Source organism: Pipistrellus hanaki (genome assembly GCF_964339955.1).
Source record: "Pipistrellus hanaki genome assembly, chromosome: 2".
NCBI lineage: Eukaryota > Metazoa > Chordata > Mammalia > Chiroptera > Vespertilionidae > Pipistrellus > Pipistrellus hanaki.
In genome coordinates this window covers 110,501,139-110,523,475 of record NC_140504.1, presented here as the reverse complement: position 1 = coordinate 110,523,475, position 22,337 = coordinate 110,501,139, and the positions used below count along the sequence as shown (strand labels likewise).

General features: G+C 37.7%; 2 protein-coding genes across 7 annotated transcripts in view; both read left to right on the top strand.

Annotated features, from left to right (window-relative positions):
* Positions 1-22,337, top strand: part of EXOC2 (exocyst complex component 2) — a 232,775-nt gene that overhangs the window by 88,062 nt on the left and 122,376 nt on the right. For all 6 annotated transcript variants that reach the window (XM_084873313.1, XM_084873310.1, XM_084873311.1 and 3 more), the window contains 3 exons: positions 5,056-5,169; positions 6,817-6,941; positions 15,498-15,578. In XM_084873313.1, the coding sequence (XP_084729439.1) occupies positions 5,056-5,169; positions 6,817-6,941; positions 15,498-15,578 (320 nt within the window). The remainder of the gene's footprint in view (positions 1-5,055; positions 5,170-6,816; positions 6,942-15,497; positions 15,579-22,337) is intronic.
* Positions 1-22,337, top strand: part of LOC311617110 (histone-lysine N-methyltransferase SETMAR-like) — a 61,957-nt gene that overhangs the window by 2,726 nt on the left and 36,894 nt on the right. The gene's annotated exons all lie outside the window — the stretch shown is intronic.

Below are 22,337 nucleotides of genomic sequence, written 5' to 3'. Positions count from 1 at the left end.
TGGAGCCTACAGCCTTGGCTTCCATCGGCCACACCCTGTGAGTCTCCTGAGTCTCCGTATTCCTCAGGGTCCTTCAGTATTCCTTGCAAGCACCTCTGAGAGAAAGGTGCCCTGGAGTTTCGCCTGCTACCAAACAGTCTAGGCTCTCCCCCAGTGAGCCCAGAACTGGGGTTCAGTTCAGTTGGAAGTGGGGTTCAGAGCAGTCTGGAGCTTTTGTCTCTTTCCCGCTAGGGCAAACCAGCAGCACAGTCAACTGTCCTTCTCTAAGCGCAATGTGCGCGCCTCCGGGACTTCATTTCGCCGCTCCCTTGGGTTTCCGCCTTATAGCTCAGTCTCCCTCTATATGAGCCTGGGTCCCCAGGGTCTGGCCTAGAACTGGGGTTCAGTGCAGTCGGAACTGGGGTTCAGCACAGTCCAGAGTTTTTGTCTCCTTCCCACTAGGGCAATCTAGCAGCAGAGTCAACGGTCCGTCCTCTGCGCGTAATGTGCACGCCTCTGGAGGCTCTGCCTTTCACCACTCCCCTGAGATTCCGTCTAACAGCCCAGGCTCCCTCTGTATGAGCCTGGGTCTCCAGTGTCTGGCCTAGAACTGGGGTTCAGTGCAGTCGGAACTGGGGCTTAGCACAGTCTCGAGCTAGGGAACACCAGCCAGGCACTCAGCCTCCCCCTCCTCTCCGGCTCCGTCCTCTCTGCCCACACAACGTGTCTCCGTACCTTAGGCTTTTACAGCTCCTCTGCTTTTCCTTCTGCTTTTCTCTTTCCTTCTTGTTGTAGAATTTCTAGTCAGTCGACTTTCCTGTAGTTCTGGGTAATGTCCATTTTGTTTTTTAGTTGTATTTTATTGAAATTGTTGTGAGAGGCTGCAGTTAGGTGTTACCTATGCCGCCGTCTTGGATTCTTCTGTGTTTTTATTTGTTTTTAAGCTTTCATAATTTTTGTTAAATCCTAATCTAACTTAACAATATCTGATATTATAGATACCATTCTATGGTGAACATGTTTAAATAAATGAAAGCAAATCAGACATCTAAGTCTTTTTTTTCTGCAGACTAAGCAATAAGGTAACTACTACGTGTATCCATTAAAAATAATGGATTTTGTTATCAAAGCAAACATGATAAGTTTAAGAGAAACTTGAAATTAAAACATTGAAATTAATTACCAAAGTGCTTTATTCAAAGTAGTGTCCATTGCTAGCTACACATTTCCCCATCTTTCAGTAAATTTGTGGATATAGTCCCAATTGAACTTTTCTTGTTTTGAGGCAAACCATTCAGAGACCCAATTTTCCACTTCTTCGTATGTTTCGAAGTACTTCTCAGAAAGTGTGTGGGCCATTGATTGGAAATATGAAGGAGCAAGGTCTGGTGAATACAGTGGATGGGTTAATACTTCCCAGGCAAGATCTTTTAACGTGTCTTTAACTGGTTTTGAAGTGTGTGATGGTGTCTTATCATGAAGCAAAATTACTTTACTGTGTCTCTGGCCCATTCTGGTCCCTTTACAATCAAAACGTGGTTCAAATTGATTACTTGTTGTCAGTAGCTATCAGTATTAATGATTTCATCTATTGTAGTTTTAGAAGCTCATAATACACCACACCTTCCTGATCCCACCAAACGCAGAGCATTGTCTTTCCGAAGCAGTTTGGCCTTGCAGTTGATGTTGATGGTTGACCTGGATCAACCCATGATTTGTGCATTTGGGATTCTCAAAATAAATCCACTTTTTATCACCAGTCACAATTCGATGCAAAAAATATGTTCTTTTGTGCCATTGAAGCAACATTTTACTCATTGTTTTTTAAAAGACTCATTGTATTTTAAACGTTTCCCCAGCTATTGTATATTGGAATTGCTGAACAATTGGTAAGAATACTTTTTTAAATGTGCATTAGTTTTCGGTTTTCCATTTGTCTTTCATTCAGTTGATGTGGCACCCACTTTCCTTCCTTTAAAATCTTTCCCATTGCTTGTAAAAGATCGGAAATTGTTTGCTGAGCAACATTTAATCTTTCTGCAAGTTGTTTTTAAGTTTGACAAGCATCTTCATCCAATAATGCTTGTATCGATAATTGTTGGTCTTCAGACTTTTCAGTTGACCTGGACATCTTTGTCTTTCACATCAAAACCGTCACTTTTAAAGCATTTACACCAGCGTTCACAAGTATCTTAAGATGGAGTATGTTCACCATAAGCTTCCTGAAGTATTCAACAGCGCTTTTCTCCAAAATAAAGTAATGAATTAAAACTTACCGCAAATGCTCTTTTTTTTTTTTTTGGCACGAAATTTGACATTTTTAAGTGTAAAAATATCTATGATGTTAAAACCTTCAGAAAATTTGACATAATGAAGTTTTGAAGCTTGTTGTCAATGCAACAGAATAGCATACATATTAAATCACATATATATCAACATATGTGTATCTCCATCTATTGAAAAAAATCTGCATTATTAACTGATACACCTAGTACTACACAGAACACTACAGATCATGACATACACTTACTTGCTCAGAATTTTCATACAAGCCATTTTGTCTATCAAACTACACCTCCTAATATTTAATACAGTTGAATTAGTGGTTGTAGTTCTCATATAATATTTTAGTTACAAGTTCCTTATTAAGATAATTAACATTTCGACAGATCCACTGTATTTTCTAGATTAGCATAATATATTTAAGAAAAAGAGCAAAAAGTTTAAATTAAAAACTAAACTGTTAAATTTTGGCCTTAAAGAGCTCCAATTCTTTGGATTAAATAAGGCCACAACAATAAAGATTGTATTACTTGATTTTATTTTGCACTAGGTGGTGAGCTCAAAGCAATCCCCCTAAATAAAGGTGACAATTAGCTTCACTGAGAACATTTTAAATAATGCACATTATTTGTGCAATTGTTCGGCAATTCCAATATACAATAGCTGGGGAAATGTTTAAAAAACAAAAGCCTATTGCCAAAACCAGTTTGGCTCAGTGGTAGAGCATAGGTCTGCGGACTGAAAGGTCCCAGGTTCGATTCTGGTCAAGGGCATGTACCTGGGTTGTGGGCACATCCCCAGTAGGGGGTGTGCAAGAGGCAGCTGGTTGATGTTTCCCTCTCATCGACGTTTCTAGCTCTCTCTTCCTCTCTGTGAAAAATCAATAAAATATATATTTTTTAAAAAGCCTATGTAAAATGACAGATTAAAACAATTGGAATAGTACAGGTTTTATATGGCTCTGATTTCAGTTTTCTTATTGCATCATGAACGTCAGAAATCTGTTCCTTCAGCTGGCAGGATTTAAATTTAAATACCTTTTCTTCCTGATTTCATTTCACCTCTGGATCCATTCAATATTCTCTGGTATCAATTAGTACTTTTCTTTAAAGTCCTGAATGCTGAGGTACCTCATCTTCCCAATCTGGAACATGTTATCTCTGCTGTTGCTGCTCTGCTCGGAAGATGGCAGGGCTCTTGAGTTTCACCAACCTTTTGCTTCTTTACAGGCGAAGTAACTTGCTGTTTCCTCTTTCACTTTTTGTTAACTTCACTCTCAGAACCACTGCCAGAAGAGCCTGAAGAAACAAGTTCCTTTGATTTAGGCATTGCTCCCCTACTGCTGCCCAAACAGGCCTATGCTCACTCACTGGCTCTGGATAGATTTTATAAAGTATCAACTTAGTTCTTATATTTTCTTACATTTAATCTTATATTCTAGTGTTAATGGATTTTCTATATTTAAATTAATTTCCTATTAAATGTATTTAGAATCCTATATAATAAAAGCCTAATATGCAAATTGTTAGCTTAACCTGGAGTTTTACTGTTCACTATGACATGCACTGATCACCAGGGGTGGCCTAGAACATGGTGGGGTTCAGTGAAGCAGTGCTGGTAGCAGGCGGCAGTGGAGTCACTGCTGGCCCCAATGAGCCTAGATGAGAGCAGAACTGCAGTGGGATGGTGGAGCTAGTGAGCCAGAGGCACCAGGCCAAGGTGGGTGTGAGCAGGGGCCCAATTGCCCAGCAGATGGCAACCAGCAGTTGGGAGGTGGGGCTGCCGCCTGGCTCCCAGGCACTGAGGGAGCCAGACAGTGGGCTCGGTCACCATTGATTTTCCTGCTGATAGTGACCAGTGGCTGCATCAGGGGTTGAGGTGTGAGGGGGGTGTGTAGGGCTGCTGCCCAGCTCCCAGGTGCTGAGGAAGCTGGTTCAGTGGCCCTGCCCCAACCGATAGCCCTGCAGATAGCTACCAGTGGCCGGCAGCCTCTGTTCGCCCAATTTAGGCCAGGCCCGGGGCCAACCTCCTGTGGCACTTGGTTGGGGGACTGCAATCTATCACCAGCTACATGGGGGCAGGTGTGATGGGGACGGAGGTGCAGTGAGAATATGGGGTGTCTACTAAGTTCACTCTCACTCCCCCTGATACCCTCTCTTGAGACACCAGGGCTTATGTGCCAGGGAAGCCCCCATGCTCAGTTGTCGGGTGCCTGATCTGCATTCGCCTGGCCTCTTCTATGTGAGCTGGTTCAGCTGCCAAGACCATAGGGGCCAGTTAGGCTCTCTGTGGATTCGTGCAGGAGCTGGTCTGTGAGGCTGGCTGGGAGAGACCGCACTGTCTGCCTGGCTTCTGTGCAATGCCCTGGGTGGCCAGAGGCCCATGCTGCACCCAGGGCCACGGCTTCTGGCTGCGCTCACTGCATCTCCATGTGGGGTCTCAGGCACTGTGACTCAGGCGAATTGGGGCGGGTGGGGGCCCAGGGGTCCAGGTGCTTCCCAGGGCCCAGCTGGGACCTGCCCTTTCACGCCAGATGCACTTCGATCGCCATCCAGGCCTAGGGACTGCACCCGTGCACGAATTTCATGCACCAGGCCTCTAGTTGATATATAATAAATCAGCTGGGGTGTAGGAAATTTATTTACATACACATAAAAACATATGCTTCATTATGTAGATGTATACTTTTAATGGTTTGTATTTATGTTTGTTATACTAGGTACTCCTGGACATCTGTTACATCTTTGTAAGTAATAGAACTTGAACTATATTGTAAACTTTTTTCCCCCACAGAAGTAAATTTCCCCAGAAGGAATTGGAAATGCTGTTTCCTGGAATGAGTGCTGATTTTACAAGTGAGAATTTTTCAGCTGCCTGGTATCTGATAGAGAATCACTCAACCACCAGGTTAGTGATGTGGTTGATTGTGAGTTATTCACTCTGATGCAGTGAAGATGTGGGTTTTTAGGTCTAGTTCTCTCAGCGCCTTTTAACTTTGGGTGAGCTTGTAGACCTCTCAGGGTACTTATTTCCTTATTTTTAAAATGGGGTCATTAATTAGAAGGTCCTTATTTCTTACTATCCTGTTGTTTCCATCAGTTTTATTATTTGTGCAACCCATGAAAACTTGTTGGAGTCTCAGCTATGTAATGAAACTGATGTGTCTGAATGTGACTTTTCTCAACTTAAATAACAAAAATTTCAAGACCTGGTGTAAAGTAGGAAATAAACCTCCCTCCCAGATCATAGAGCAAAGGAAGATGACTTGGTTTATCATTTTGCAAAGACTTGGTGTAAAATTAGATAAAACAAATAGACAAGGTCATATATCTAAATTAAAGTGCTCCTTTTTGTCTGCTAATTACATTTTACCCACTTTCTCTACAAGATCAGGTTTTTAACTTTTTTTGCAAGACTTTTAAAACAATTATCTTTAGTAAAAATGCTTTAATGAATGTTTTATTGCTTAAAATTTATATTCTTGAAAATTTAACTTGTTAAAATATAACTTAAGAAAAATTCTCCTTCTATTAGGAAGAAAACCATTAGTAGAAAACATGAGGAAAAATTGGAATAGACATAGAATAAATTTGGCCTGATAAATTTTTAAAGCAAATGTCTGAAATCCTTTATTTTAGGAGATAGTTCTGATTTTACATTATGGATGTGCTTTTTATATTACTATAAGTCAGAATTGATCTCTTTTCTGGATAGAGCTATCATGGCACTCAATGTATTCAAAGTTTTATAGCCAAACTTTTTAGATAAAAATAAGATTTCTGAAATACTGAGGACTACCTCAGGAATGGGGGAGAGGGGGTGGTGGGTGTCCCTAAACCCAACCTGCACCCTCTCCAATGAGATCAGGCCTCAACCAGCAGTCGAACATCCCTCTCACAATCTGGGCCTGCTGAGTCCCAACTAACCCACTCACCCACTTGCCTGCCAACCTGATCACCCCCTAACCACTCCCCTGCCAGCCTGATTACCCCCAGTTTCCCTCCCCTGTTGGCCCAGTTACCCCCAACTGCTCTCCCCTGCTGTCCTGGTTGCCCCAAAATGCCCTCCCCTGCTGGCCTGGTCACCCCTAACTGCCCTCCTCTGCAGGTCCGGTCACCCCAAATTGCCCTGCCCTTCCAGCCCCCAACTGTCCTCCCCTGCAGGCTCGGTCCCCCCCAACTCTCCTCCCCTACAGGCCCAGTCTCCCTCAACCTCCCTTGCTGTTCCAATCGCCCCCAATTCCCCTCCCCTGCTGGCCTGTTTGCCCCCAACTGCCCTTCCCTGCTGGCCTGTTCACCTTCAACTGCCCTCCCCTGCTGGCCATCTTATTGCAGCCATCTTGTGATGACATGGGCACAGCCATCTTGTGACCACATGGGAGTGGCCATCTTGTGACCTCATGGGGGCGGCCATCTTGTGCGAGGGTGTGATGGTCAATTTACATATTGCCTCTTTATTATATAGGATGCCCCTTTATTATATAGGATGGACTATCTTATTGCTTTTTTGCTTGTTAGGAGTGTCAAACTTTTGGTTTCTTTTATTTCATTTCAGTTTTGAGCAGCTCAAAATGGCAGTTTCCAACCTGAAGAGGCAGGCTAACAAGAAGAGTGAGGGTAGCCTGGCCTGTGTGAAAGGGGGTCTTAGTACTTTCTTTGAAGCACAGGATGCTCTTGCAGGTAAGGTGACCCTGTGAGCCATCTGTTGTGGCTTCCACAGCAGAAACCTGATACTGTGTTTGCAGAGTGTTTACAGGGTGTGACACTCGGTCTGTGTTTATACAAGTAGAGATATAAAATGTGCCCTAAATATTTGTTGCAGACTAGGCTGGAATCTCTTTGAAGGCTTGATACTTTAAATATTTGTTTCTGAGGTTTTTGTAGACCCATGGTACATGTGTGAAATAGGAGACCACTTTGCCTCTCCATAATGCCCAGTCTCCAGGGTCAATAAGAAATTAAATCCCAATGGGTTAAATTCTAGAATTTTAAAAATCCCTAGCCATCAATATCTTACACATGTGACTAATTCTATAAATGTGACCTATTGTGTGTTTGGTTTCAAAAAGACTGATAGCAACATAATACTCTTTAGCCATCACCCTACCAGTACTATCCACAATATTTAACTGTTCACCATGCATGACCTCATCTGTATATGTAAGGGAAACTGACTGTATTAAATAGAAATAACATAGCTTTTAGACATTTCAGGGAAATATATTGGGTATGTTTTCCCCCCTAAAACTGTCTTTAATAAAAATCAACTTATTGTTTATCTAGTGAAAAGTAAAATACATTGATAAAAGTTAGCCCAGTTCTTTTAAAAAACAAAGACTCTTATAACCTGATACCTAGATATAGCTAAGTATTGATTTGACAAGGAAGCCACAACTTCTTCTATTCAGAAAGACTAAATTTTAAAATTAATTTTATTCTTAAAGTACAGACATCCTTTTATTATTTTTAAAGTCCCTTCTTCCTGGGCCAAACTTCTGATAAGTGAAATGTGCATCTGGTACAGCTCTTTCCTTGCAGATCCAAGGAGGTTTTTGATGGGATAAAATGCAAATATCCAGGATGGAACAGAGAAGTTAGGTAGGCTTCTTTAATAAATATTCCATGCCCCCTATTTTTTAAAATATATTGTTGTAAATTCACAGAGAAATGGAGAGGGAGAGATAGAAACATCAATGATGAGAGAGAATCATTGACCGGCTGCCTCCTACACGCCTTCTATTGGGGACCGAGCCCACAACCCAAGCATGAGCCCTGATTAGAATCCAATCTTGAGCTCCTCGTTCATAGGTCTACACTCAACCACTGAGCAACACCAGCCAGGCTGTGCCCTTAGTTTGATGAGTGTGTTTTTCTTTGTGCTTATTGATATTCTAAGTTGTCAATGTTATGTCCACAATAGAAACCTGAGCATATATGAACAGTTTAGTGTTATCAAGTAGAATTAAGTTATTAGTATCTATACAAATGATAATTTGCCATATATAATTAGCCATTCTCAAAGATTATTAAAATTATAATTATTTCACTTAGCAAAAGTATGTTTGACTTTCTACTTGTTTTTAAAAAATACATTTATTTATACATATATATTTGTATTTCTTTGTTTATGGTTTTACTTCTATAGATGGCCTCAATCTTAGCAGATTTCAAGAAGTTTTATTTTGTGCATTAAATTTATGTGGTCTCATTTATTAGACATTTGCCCTAAAAGTATGTTGGTAACTTCAAAGTTTAACAAAGAGCCATGGCCTGGTTGTTCACTTGGTTAGAACATTGTCCTATGCATCAAAAAGTGCAGGTTCGATTCCTGGTCAGGTCACATGTCCATGTTGCAGGTTAAATCCTCATTTGGGCGCATATAGAAGGAGACATACTGATTTTTCCCTCCACGCCAATGTCTCTGTCTGTGTGCCTCTCTCTCTCTCTTCCTCTCTCTCGCTCTCTCTCTCTCCACCCCCCTCCTCACTCTCTTCCTTTCTCTCTCTAAAAATCCATAAAGGCATATACTCCAGGGAGAATTAAAAAGAAAGAAAAAAGTTTAACAAAGATAATGGTGACCAACTACTAATAAGCAACTGACTATTCCATATAGAAAATGATTTTAATAGTAAATTTGAAAATTTTAAACACATATATCTAGCTTTTATATTTCTGTGATGTAAGTGAAATGCATATTATAAACAGTAAATAATAAGAAAGAACTATTGTAATTCTATTGTAGAAATAATCATGTTAATATATTAATGTATTTCCCTTTGGGTATTTTCCCCCTTAGCTTAGATGAGTGCATACTACAAAATTAAAAATATATATCAAGTTGTATATGTTAGAAATCTTTATTCTTTAGGTTGGTTCTCTGGGTATTTTAGTATATTTGATTTATTAGTAACTCATTAGAAAATTTTTTTAGTATCTTAGGTGGAATTGATCTATAATTTTAAAAAATGCTAATTACTGGTCAGGCTTTAGTTTTATTGTTATACAGAATCATATGAATCTATGTGTACATGTTTATACTTTGAAATGGGTTATATAGATTTGGAATTATGTGTTGGAAATTTGAAAGAGCTAATACATTGAAAGAGCTAATAAATTGCTCGAGTAATTTATTTTACTTTTTATTATGATAAATTTCAAACATGTTTAAAGTGGAGAAGATAGTTATCCCCATCTACCTATCATCTAGATTTAACAGTTATTCATAGTTTTCTATCCTTGTTTCATCAGTGTTTTTTTGTGGTGGGTTGGTCGGTTGGTGTTTTTCTGATCCCTTGTGGTGAAACACAAACAGCGTGACATTTCTGTCTTACATACTTTAGTATGAGTCCCCACTCTCCTCAGGGACATTTACCTATCAAACAGCAATGCCATTATCACAGCTAACAGAAGTTTTAATAATTACTTAATATCATCTAATTCCCAGTTCATATTAAAATTTCCCCACTTACCCTCCAAGTTTTTTATTTTGGCCAAATGAAGATCCAAATAAGGTCAAGGTATTTCTTTTTTTTTTTTTTTTAAGTTTCTTAAGCCTCTTTTAAAGTAACTGTCCCCCCCTCCCCTGCCAATGATTTATTGAAGAATCAAGGTTATTTGTCCTGTGGGATATCCCATAGTCTAGATTTGACTGATTATTTTCCCATGGTGTCATTTAACTTATTTTAGTCTATTCTATAGTTTGAACTTACCTATTCGAACATTAGTAAGATTCACTTTCAACATTTTTTACTACATGTGGTAGTGAGCATGTGCTTCCTACGTTATCACATCAGGAGCCATTAGTGTCTACTTGTTCCTTCTGTAGGACACTATGATGGACCATTGAGTTCAAGAGAAGTGAGCACTGGCAGATATATGTATATACCCATTTATTTATTTTTAATTTTACTCTCCCTATGTTTTATATATTTTTGTTTGGGTTATCCCAAAATTCTCTTTTCATCAAGATTTTCATGTTTTTTAGCATCATATTATAATTTTTAAATTATTTAAAATTTATGTTCTAGGCCCTTCTCATTATCAACTCAGTTTATTTGTGTGTTCTTCCTTTATTTACATTGATTGTTAGTGATGCCATTTTTGTGTTTTCAGGATTTGAAATGTGAATTTTTCTTTTTTATCTAATTACAGTAGACTTGTTTTATGAATTTAGTTTTAGTTTTACAATATTATGAAAATAAATGTGTTTCTTAATATATGTCAGTTTTCTGCAACTGTGCCAAAGATAGAAATGGGTGGAGTAGGGCATGTTCTCTTCATAGCACTCTGATATATTATTAATGCCCAATTTAATTACATTAATTAAATCTAAGTTATAATAAACCTGGCAGTCAGATCTTCCTCTTTAGTTTTTAAAAAAATCTATTTTTATTGATTTCAGAAAGGAAGGGAGAGGGAGAGGAAGAAAAAGAGAGAAAAATCAGTGATGAGAGAGAATCGTTGACTGGCTGCCTCCTGCACACCCCACACTCCTCCTGCACACCCCACACTGGGTATCGAGCCTGCAACCTGGGCAGGTGCCCTGATCAGGAATTGAACCGTGACATCCTGGTTCATAGGTTGATGTTCAACCACTGAACCATGCTGGCCATGCTGATCTTTATCTTTAAATTTTTATGCTCTGGTCATTTTTCCCCCCCTTGTGTTTATTTTAATTAGAACTTGACAAGAATGTCTGGCATAACTAATCTGCCCATGTTAATCTCAGTGTATTTATTATAGGTTTTCCTTTACTATATCCTACAAAAATATTTCTAGTATCATATATTTCACTTTTCCCGTGGCTGTCTCTGCTATTCTTTCCCAGTTCCTTGAAGTCTTGATGAGCCATGGTTTCTTACTAGCTACTGCTCACAGCAGTCCTCTCAGGTTATGCTGATGTTCATGGAGCTTCTCCCAACATTAAAGGCCTTCTGTCTGTGCTTCTTCAATGGTCTCAGATTATCACCTTTATTTCGGTAACCATTTTCCTAACTGCCCCTTAAACTTGTCATCTGTTTTTTAATAGTAAGTCCAGAATTAGCACTGTTTTTTTAGGACAAGTATGGGCCCAAACTGTATGAACTATTTCTTTTTTTGATATACTAAAGAGTAACAGAATAAAGAGACCAAAACAGAGTAACTAAAGACGTTACTTGGTACATAATTGGTTCGCCCTTCCTTATTACTTTTATTACTGCTACGCCAGATAGTTGTAAGCCATATTGATTTTTTGGCACATTAAGTTGTTAGTATCTATTAATGTATGAAGGCAAGTATCCTATATAATAAAAGGCTAATATTCAAATAGACCAAATGCCAGAACGACCAGTCGCTATGATGTGCACTGACCACCAAGGGGCAGATGCTCAATGCAGGAGCTGCCCCTTGGTGGTCAGTGTGCTCTCACAGGGGGAGCCCCACTCAGCTAGAAGCTTGGCTCATGGTTGGCGAGTGCAGTGGCAGTGGCAGGAGCCTCTCCCATTTTGGTGGCAGCACAAGGATATCCAACTGATAGCTTGGGTCCACCCCTGGGGTAGTGGGAGTGGGCCTAAGCCATAAATTGGACATCCCCCGAGAGGTCCTAGACTGTGAGAGGGCATAGGCCTGGCTGAGGGATTCCCCCCTCCCTCCCCCCGAGTGCACGAATTTTGTTTACCAGGCCTCTAGTTGTTATATAAGACCCAATTATCTGAGTGAGAATCTTTTAGTCTTCTATGTAATAGGTGCAATTATATTATTATTTGTTTTTTTTCCAATATAACTGAGAAAGGAAAGGATTCACAGATTACTTAAACAATTTAAATAGAATTCATATATATTTAGCCACTCATACAAATTTAGAAGAAGAAGTAGTAGAAACTAAATGTTTGAAAAGCTATTCACAAATTTAAATTATTAATACATCTTACCCTAATCCTTCCTAGATTTTTCTTTTAGTAAATATGATGCTCAGAGGTTGGCACATAGGCCAAATAAGGCCAGCCTTTCTTTGTACAGGCCCAGGAGCTAAAACATGCCTATGTTTTGCAAGGGTGTTTTTTTTGTTGTTGTTGTTTTAAAGAATGGGAAGAGAAGAAGACGACTTTATAGAGGCTCATTATGGCCCACAAAGTATTTACTCTCTGGTTCTTTGTAGAAATAGTTTGTCAATCTTGGACCTACCTAGTTTGAATATTTTCATGTCACACAGGCTAGTAGTAACATGGGAGTTAGAGTAGATACACCACAGTGTACCTGACTCTGAACCCTTAGGGACACACCACAGTGTACCTGACTCTGAACCCTTAGGGACATTGCCATACATGCCATTTCTTAGTGTCTCATTTAATAATGTCATTATATAAATGCATGGACACATGATAACTTTGATTGAATTTTGCCTATCTAATGTCTACATTTTACTAGAAAGTTAAAATAATTTTAATGAATCAATTGGCAGTCTTTCTACCGTGTTTCCCCGAAAATAAGACATCTTCCGAAAATAAAACCTACTTACAGGTTTCCTTCTGAGTGAAATATAAGGCATCCCCCCGAAAATAAGGCCCTTCCCCCAGGCTAAACATGAGAGATTTGGTCCACTGATTCTGAAAGAAATGGAGTCACAAGAAATTTACCAGGAAATTCAGGAATTGGATTGTTATGATGATGTTCCAGAAGATGATAACGTGATTGTCATTGAATAAATGAGTAAATTCTTGATACTGTAGGATTCACAGTTTGTCTGGTTTGTGTTGACAACTACCATACTACCGTACCGTATACAGGTAATAAATTTCCTTTATTTTTGTTTAACAATAAATGTGTACTGTATTCTTCTTCATGGAAAAATAAGACATCACCTGAAAATAAGACCTAGCGCATCTTTGGGAGCAAAAATTAATATAAGGCACTGTGTTATTTTCGGGGAAACGGGATAACTCTGATTTTTTTTAATAGAACTTTTATATGCATACTTTTTTGTTTCCCAAATATAAATTTATGGCATTAAATTGCTTCAAGTTTCAATAGATTAGAAACAAAACAATCCTCGAGCCACCTCATGTATCATTTTGCTTATTGAGTTATATCATTTAAAAGTGTTTTAGATAAAATAAAAGGTCAAGTGAGCCAAACATTGGTTATTTGGTTTAATTTTCTGGAAAATAGGATATCCTTTATCAGGTCCCTGTGTCTCTCAGTCCTCGTGCTTGGCTGACAGCTTGACAGTGGCTCTGCTGTGGTGGAATTGGTTGTCAGGAAGCTGCTTTGCCACCAGAGAGGGGCTGTGCACTGAGCTGGGGGTGAGGGGAAGCCAGGCTCACCTTGTCTTGATCTGCTGATCAGTGATGGGTTTTGTTAGCAACAGAAAATGTTGGCTCCATGATTTCCTTTAATGCTAATTTTGATGTAGAAAGTAGGGTCACTATAAGCTGTCATGTCTCATTGCCATGGACAAACTCCATGCAGTGCCTGCTTAGTGAAATGCAAGAAGTGCCAACTGGCTGGTCAGAAAATTATAGCAACATTTAAATAAATAGTATGAATAGATTTATTTGTATTGAACATGGAAGTATTTCTAGTTTCACTTTATAATATTTGGACATTTTTATCTCCAAAGTTTTTAAAAGAAATACACTCTTTTTTTCTTAGATAGACTTTTTCCCCCTAGATATCTGCCTCCCATGACTGGCCGGGTTGAGGTAGAACCAGTAAGTTCCTTTAGGAAAGAGTTGGAGAATAGTGGGCATAAGAGTGATGTTATTAGTAAGTTCAGTGTCTTGCATTTGAGTTTTTGCTACAGCAACTTATGCGGAAGAAAAAAATTCTAGGTGTTTTAGCAGCTATTATTTTTGAGAGAGGTCATTTTATATGCAACTGAATTCACTTCCCAACTGACATAATAAGTCTATTATTTTTATTTTTAAAGATGTGAAAATAGAGACTTAGTTGAAGCTGTTCAGATAGATGATTTTTTTGTTTTTTTTGTTTTGGGATCAGACCGCTTGAGTTCAGATTTTGGGGTTGGCTTTGAAACTTCTGCCAAATTATTTATTTTCACTGAGCCATCTGTGAAATAGAAATAATAGTAGAACATGCAACATTGGCCTCTTACAATGCAGTATGCATTAGAAATATCATAGGGCTTAACTTATGGTCATGGCTAAATTAATGTGTGGCTTGCCATTTTTTTATTATGTCACAATTTTGAATTTGAAATTATATTTGGTTATTTTGATTTGAAAATTTCCTAAGTGCTTCACCTGAGGTTGATTTGCTCTGTTTGAAACCTCCCCTTTTTAATAGGTTATATCAGTGGTCGACAAACTGTGGCTCACAAGCCACATGCGGCTCTTTAGCCCCTTCCACAAAATACCACGGCCTGAGCGAGTCTATTTTAAAGAAGTGGTGTTAGAAGAAGTTTAAGTTTAAAAATTTTGGCTCTCAAAAGAAATTTTAATCGTCGTACTGTTGATATTTGGCTCTGTTGACTAATGAGTTTGCCGACCACTGGGCTAAAGAGTTTTAAAATATAAGTGATTTCCTGATAATATTTATATGAGTTATGTGTACATATATGAATATTGGCAAAAAACTCCAATGTAATTTCTACATCCACAAATTGATGTTTTAGAAGATGTCACTAGATATTTCTTTGGAACTTCCAGTGAAATAATTATAGTATGAATAGTAGTAAATGAATAATATATATTTGGCCATGTTATGTCCCAAGACTGAAATTAAATATTTTTAGCTTGATATAATTCAAATAGTAGTATTTCTAATATGCAGGGTTTTTTTTTTCTTTTTGCATTTTATTTATGAGAAATCATTATTTGAAAACAAGCCAGTATACTTCTAAGTACGTAAAATTTGCCATAAAAGAGACCACTATAAAAATAGAATGCAGATAATGAACCGAGAAATAAGTATAACTTTCCTATGACCAAATATCAAAGATATTATTTACTTAAGTCTTATTTTTCTTTTGTAATTAAACTGTTGTTACCTCTCAACATTCAGGATCACATGATTATGTGTGTAATGTACTATTTCAATAGCATGAAACTATAAATAATTTAAACTGGTGTCTCTTGGTTACTCTGCTGAGTTTATGCAGAGTTTTTGCACATTTGTGCTTTTTTCCATCAGTGAAAATAGTGTAACCATTTTGAAAGTTGTTTAAAAGTGTCATTTCAATGTAATGTATTTCCATCCATTTAAAAGCCTAAATTTTAACTAGACATTTTGTTGTAGCCATCCATCAAAAACTGGAAGCAGATGGAACGGAAAAAGTAGAAGGATCCATGACGCAAAAACTGGAGAATGTTCTAAACAGTAAGTTTTGCTCAACTACCCAAAACTATTTATGGACTTTATAACAAGCTTTAATATAGTTCTTAGATTTGGTTACACAGAACAAGGCAATAAGTTTCATTTTAGTATTTATTTCTAAATAATCATGATTTAATTAACATAAGGGGGAATAAAAACATTGAAAATGTATATATTGGGGGGGAGGGTTACATTTTATTTATGAGGAATTATAATTTGAAAACAAGTCAATATACTTCTTTTTAAAATATATATATTTTATTGATTTTTCACAGAAAGGAAGGGAGAGAGAAGAGAGCTAGAAACATCGATGAGAGAGATACGTAGACCAGTTGCCTCCTGCACACCCCCCACAAGGGATGAGCCCGAAACCAATGTACATGCCCTTGACCGGAATCGAACCCGGGACCTTTTGGTCCACAGGCCTACGCTCTATCCACTGAGCCAAACCGGTTTCGGCTCAATATACTTCTAAATAAGTAAAATTTGCCACGATAAAAGAGTTGACTATAAAAATAGCATCTTGAATTAAAGACAAAAAAGCACTGACTCAGTAGCCAGGAATTTTTAAAAAATATATATATTTTATTGATTTTGTACAGAGAGGAAGGGAGAGAGATAGAGAGTTAGAAACATCAATGAGAGATAGAGGTCAATCAGCTGCCTCTTGCACACCCCCTACTGGGGATATGCCCGCAACCAAGGTACATGCCCTTGACCGGAATTGAACCCAGGACCTTTCAGTCCCCAAGCCAATGCTCTATCCATTGAGCCAAACCGGTCTTGGCAGTAGCCAGGAATTTTATTGATCAAAAACTTGAAAAAACACATTAAAGTATCTACCAGTGTTAATACAGATAATACCAGCTGCTAGAATTATAGATGCTTATGTGTCATTTATTTATACTTAACCTTTTTCCAAAACAAATTTAAGGCAACTGCATAATTAAGAGTGTTTCTAACTCTGAGATATTTTGTAAAAACTCTAAGTCTGGGGAAACTGACACATGCAGAATTTGGAGATCTATCCACCTCCCTTTATATCTTTTTTCTGATATACTTGCTCCCAGGTACTTATAATACTGATTTGAAAGAAATTCATCAGATGAATCAATTCCTGTTTTAATATTGGTGACTTAAAAATAAATTACCCTCTTTCATGCATATAGTAAACATTTGATAAGGAGCACTAATGTTCAAAGGAATCCCCTTGTTTGTTAAAATAAGTATAGCCTATGATTTTTCCATAGTAGGGTTAAGAATAACTAAAGAAATTAAGAACCATCTCATTAAATCTTTAGTGATTTTATGAATGCAGAACTGTGATATCAAGTCAGTTTTTGCACTTGTACTTTAATTTATTTCCATGAGCACAGTTTAATGAGCTTTTTTTTGTAAATATTTGTTCATAAATCTGTGGATCTCTGATAAGTATTTTTCAGAAGGAAGTTTAATTTGACATAGGCTTTCCTTGTTAGTAGAATTTGACGACTTAAATTTCCTCCTAAATTTATGAGTTTAACAGTGCTTTAAATATTTTCCTCTGGTTGTTATTATTTTGCCTTGATGTTTTGCCTTGTTTTTGTCTGAGAACCATGTAACCAACTTGGCTGAAATGAATATATTCTTAATTTAATCAAAATAAACATTTATTAGAGCTATTTCTATATTGGCATAGTCAAACATATTTAAGGTCATGGAAGAATGTTGTTTTCACTATAGGAATTGCCAGTGAACTATGATATTTGTAAAGAAAGTAAGATTATTTCGTTAACTTTTCAAAAGCGATTTGTAGGAACAAGTTGACATAGTAAGTATATCATTGTTATCAGTAAAAGAAAATAGAATCTTATTAAGATTTTGAAAAAATTAAATTTGTTTTAAGTGTTAGGTTTAGCATAGTGTGTTACCATAATTTTTTTCTTTTAAGGAGTAGTTTAGGAAATCCTCCCTTCATACGTGTGGTATAAAATTTGTAAGGGAGATCATTTTACTTCTATTGCTTTATAACCACAACCTTTTCTAGAAATGTGTCATACTTTCTACTGAAGTTTGTTCTATTTGAATGAAGTTGTGCTTAGCATAAATGGTTACTTCTTTATGAAACTCTCAGGACTTTCTGGTGTAAATTTTTTCTTAAAATATATTCTTTATAGCAGTACCTTTTTTTCTAGAATCATTTTTATCAACTTGATGTTGATGTTTACTACCTTATGATATAGTTTTGCTAATTCAATTTGACCAACATTTATTTAAGACTGGTTGTGTAGACAAAACCTGCTCAGTCCAGTGTGGGGTACACAGCTGAAAGAGGTGTGGCTCCAGCCTTGCAAACATGTTCTACGTCTAGAGAGGTATGCCATAGTTACCCAAGACTTCAGAAGCTGTGTAACTGGGTAATCAAAAGAAAAATTATAGAACTACTACAGAAAATTTAGTTTCATTTCTTTGGAAAGGTAGAAAGGTAAATAAGTATAACTGTAGTGTAATTTACTTAGATTATTGTTAATGCTTTAATTTTGCATATAATCACATATTCAATTAATATGCATTTTTCTTGAGTTATTTTAAATGAAAGTTTTTAAAATTTGGGCAACTTTTCTCACTGTAGATTAATTTTTAATGTATAATGTTAACTATAAGAAACTTGTCCATTTTATTAAGAATTACCAGTGCTGCCGAAACCGGTTTGGCTCAGTGGTAGAGCGTCGGTCTGCGGACTGAAAGGTTCCAGGTTTGATTCCGGTCAGGGGCATGTACATTGGTTGCAGGCACATCCCCGGTAGGGGGTGTGCAAGAGGCAGCTGGTCGATGTTTCTCTCTCATTGACGTTTCTAGCTCTCTATCTCTCTCCTTTCCTCTCTGTAAAAAATCAATAAAATATATATTAAAAAAAAATTACCAGTGCTGAAGCCTTTCATTGAAATTCTTTTGTTTTCACTGACATGTGTTTTACAGATTTGCCTTTAACTTAAAATTTTCTTCTTGATTTCAAGCAACTGATGAAATGATGACTATTATTTATATCAACTTTGCATATCAAGTTTTTTTTGGTTTTGTTTTTTTATCTATTCCAAGAATATAGAGTATGACTGTCCCATAGAACTTCTGTAGAGATGGAAATGTAGCTGTTGAGGATTTAAAATGTAGCTAGTATTAGAGAGGAGTTGAATTTTTAATTTTTATTTAACTTGAACTAATTTAAATTGAAATAGCTCCATGTGGCTAGTAGCTACGTTATTGGACAGTGCGAGTATAGACAATGTCATATAAGTATTTGTAGTAGAAGCTGTGGTAGTGATAGCTAAAACATTTGCAGTGTTCATAAACATTTTATGTATATTTAGTCCTCTTAATAACTCTGAGGTTTGTACTATTATCTCCCTTTTAGTGATGAAAAAAACCTGAAACCCAGAAAGATCAAATGAGTTACCTAATGGCATATAAGTAATAAGTGGTAGAGTTGTGATTTATGTCTAGAAATCTGGCTCCAAATTTATAATTTAAACTACAGATTGACCTTGCTGTGCATGGTTTTGATATGCATGAATTGCTTGAATTTCAGTTACCACAGTCCAATTAAATATACCTGTTCCCCCAAAACACTGTTCAAATTTTAGTTACTACAATATATTTGCTATAATTGCATAAAGTACAAACTCAGTTGCTAGCTCTTCAAATGTGCAAGTGATCTGTGACCAATTTGTCTCTTCCAAGTCCATTGGTGACATGTGTTGTCAGTTAGAAAAGTGGGCAGTTGTGTGGCCTCCTTGTCTCCCAGAGATAGTAAACTCACATGACATTTTACAGAAATGGATATTAAAAGAGAGGGTTGACTCACAAAGATGATGAAGATGTTTCACAGGAAGTGATGCCTAAAGGAACACTCAGATAATCTATGACATTGAAAGTACAAGGGATAAACTTAGAAAGGAGTATGACAATTTGCCAATGCATAGAAAATGTTCTTGATTCATGCAAATCCTATATAATAAAGAAGTAATATGCAAATTGACCATCTCTCCAACTCACAAAGATGGCCACCCCCATGTGGACACAAGATGGCTGCCACAAGATGGCTGGCAGGGGAGGACAGTTGGGGGTGACCAGGCTGGCAGGGGAGTGGTTAGGGGCAATCAGGCAGGCAGGCAGGCACGCGAGCAGTTGGGAGCAGTCCTGGATTGTGAGAGGGATGTCCCAGATTAGAGAAGGCACAGGCTGGGCTGAGGGATGCCCCCCCACCCCCATTCATGAATTTTGCACCCCGGGCCTCTAGTTTTACAATAAAAAATGAGATGAGAAAGGCAGCATCCAGTTTCAGCTGCACAGTCATTTTTGCAGGACTGCACACCAAACAGAGTGAGGCTTGTACTGGCCAGTACCATCTCTCTAAGTAGAAAGAGTATTGAGCACTGATTCAGAGGCAGAGTTTTAGTCCTTTCTCCATAAGCATTTACTGAGCACCCATTAGTTCTATCCCAGCAATCTGAAGATAAAACATAGGCTTTACTTTTCAGACTGTATAGTCTAGTGGAAAATACAGACAAAAATCAGTGAATAGATTGTGGTGTGATCATCCTCTGCTCGTGGTAATCCTGGAGTACATCTAGGAGACCTAATTGAAAATGGAGTGGAGAGAATATCAGGGGAAGGTCCAATGAGTTTTAAAAGAAGATTTGGAAGTAGCCAGGCAGAAGAGGTTGGTGGGTGGGCAGCTAAGTGGATGAAGGTTGTCCCAAGCAGAGCAAACTGCGTGATGAAAGCACTGGTTTCAGAAAGGAGATGGGCTGCATTCCTATACCCAGGATCCAGCATAGCTTGTGCGCAGAAGTGAGAGATGAGGGTGCCAGATGGAAGAGTGTCTGCTCATGACAAGCTTTCTACTGGGTTTGGGATTTGTCTTAATCCTGGACACTGAGATATTGAAGGATTTTCAGTTAGGGAGTGCTGTTAGAACTGTTCAAAGAACATTCTGCCCTTTGTATAGACAAAGGATTAGAAGGGAGCTAGACTAAGAGAAGCCCAGGTAAAAGGTACAGTTGTAAGAGTGAAGTGCTAAGGACTCGTAATTAAAGCAGAGGTGATGAAGGTAGAGTGAATGGCAGGTGGGAGATGTTGACGAGATGAGAAAGGCAACATCAGTTACTGGTTGAAGTGAAAAGAAGAAAAAGGAAGTAGTCAGTGATTACTTCCAGATTTCTGGCCACAAATGGAGGAAGAAGGGTATGTTTGGGGCATGAGGAGAAAAGTAGAGAGGAAAAAATTCAGTTTGATTTATAACATGTTGAGTTTGAGATTCCTGAGGGTTGTACCCAAGAATATTTTTTTTCTCTCTCAATACCTCCTAGCTTTGTCACAATGAGCAAGTTGAAGGACCTCTCTGTGTTTTCAGTTGCCTTCACTATAAAATGGGGATAAATATAGTGCTTATCTCACAGGGACATGAGTAAGTTTAGATGAATTAGCAATTAATATATGTTTTCAGAACAAGAATTTGGAATAATTAATATAAACTTTTAAGACAAGCACCTAGTATAGAGTAAGCACTAGATATTACATGTGTAGTATATGTTTATCCACCCACAAAGGCTTCTCCAAACTCCTTCAATATTATAAGGGATCCATCAATGCTAAAATGTTTTTTTCTCCCTCCATGAAATCTTCATTCTTTTCATTCCACTTCCTTTGCTGTTTCTAAAGGCAGTTAAACTAAGGGTGTGAGAGTTGATTGTCCACCGAGTAATCTTTTCTCCACTGTCATGTGATGAAGCCTGACCAACCATCTGCCTAGACTCAGGGCCCTATTCCTGTGCTCCAAGCTTTCTAAAGCCGATGTGCTCCTGATACTGTCCTTCTCAGCTCTGCTCTCAGGGTTCACTCAATGGGAAATCTTCAGGGACTAAGTTGGTCTCACAGGGTGTCACAAGAAATGCTCTCATAGTTTCCCTTTAAGTCAGTGAGGGCTGACTGATTGAACTGTCTCCCCCAGGTAAACAGGTAAAAATCTTTTGAATTGCTCAGAATAAAGGACTTCTTTGTGATGGGTAGATTCACAAAAAAATTATTGTATGTGTAGTTAAAAATATGTGTAAAGGTTCGTTTTATGCTAACAGACATAACTTAAGATATAGATTTGGGACTCAGCAGCATAGAGATGGTAGTTCAATGAACAGGACTGAATAATTTCACCTAGGTACTATGTGTAAAATTGAAAGAACAAAGTTAAGGACTTGAAACACTAAGGAATATCAGAGTCAAGTTTGTGAATAAGGAACTACTTTTTACTTGTTATAATGGTAATTGTTTAACAACTGACATGCCAAAAAGGAAAAAAAAACAAAAAACAAAAAACAACTAGCACTAATATTAGCATTTCCAATGTGTAAATCTTCTCATCATGATTAATTTCAAGCTACCAACCTGACATTACTGAAAGGGAGTTGAAAAGAGATGGGTAGTATGAGCCAACTTTCCCTCTTTTCTCATCTCTAAGATTCCATTCTGTGTACTTCATGTGGTGCTATATAATTCAAGTGTCCGAAATGGCTCTCTAAATAATCATTAACTACTGCTGATGATGGTATTCATGTAATATCATTATGTTATACATGGAAACCTGTCTTACCATTTTCTGCTGTCTGTTTACAGAAAATGAGACACATACAATAAGTATGTTGCTAGGTCTCATTGTGGTCCTGGTTTTAGTATGAATTTAAGTCTACATTTTTAAGTTACCTTAAATTACCAGATACTTTAACGTTT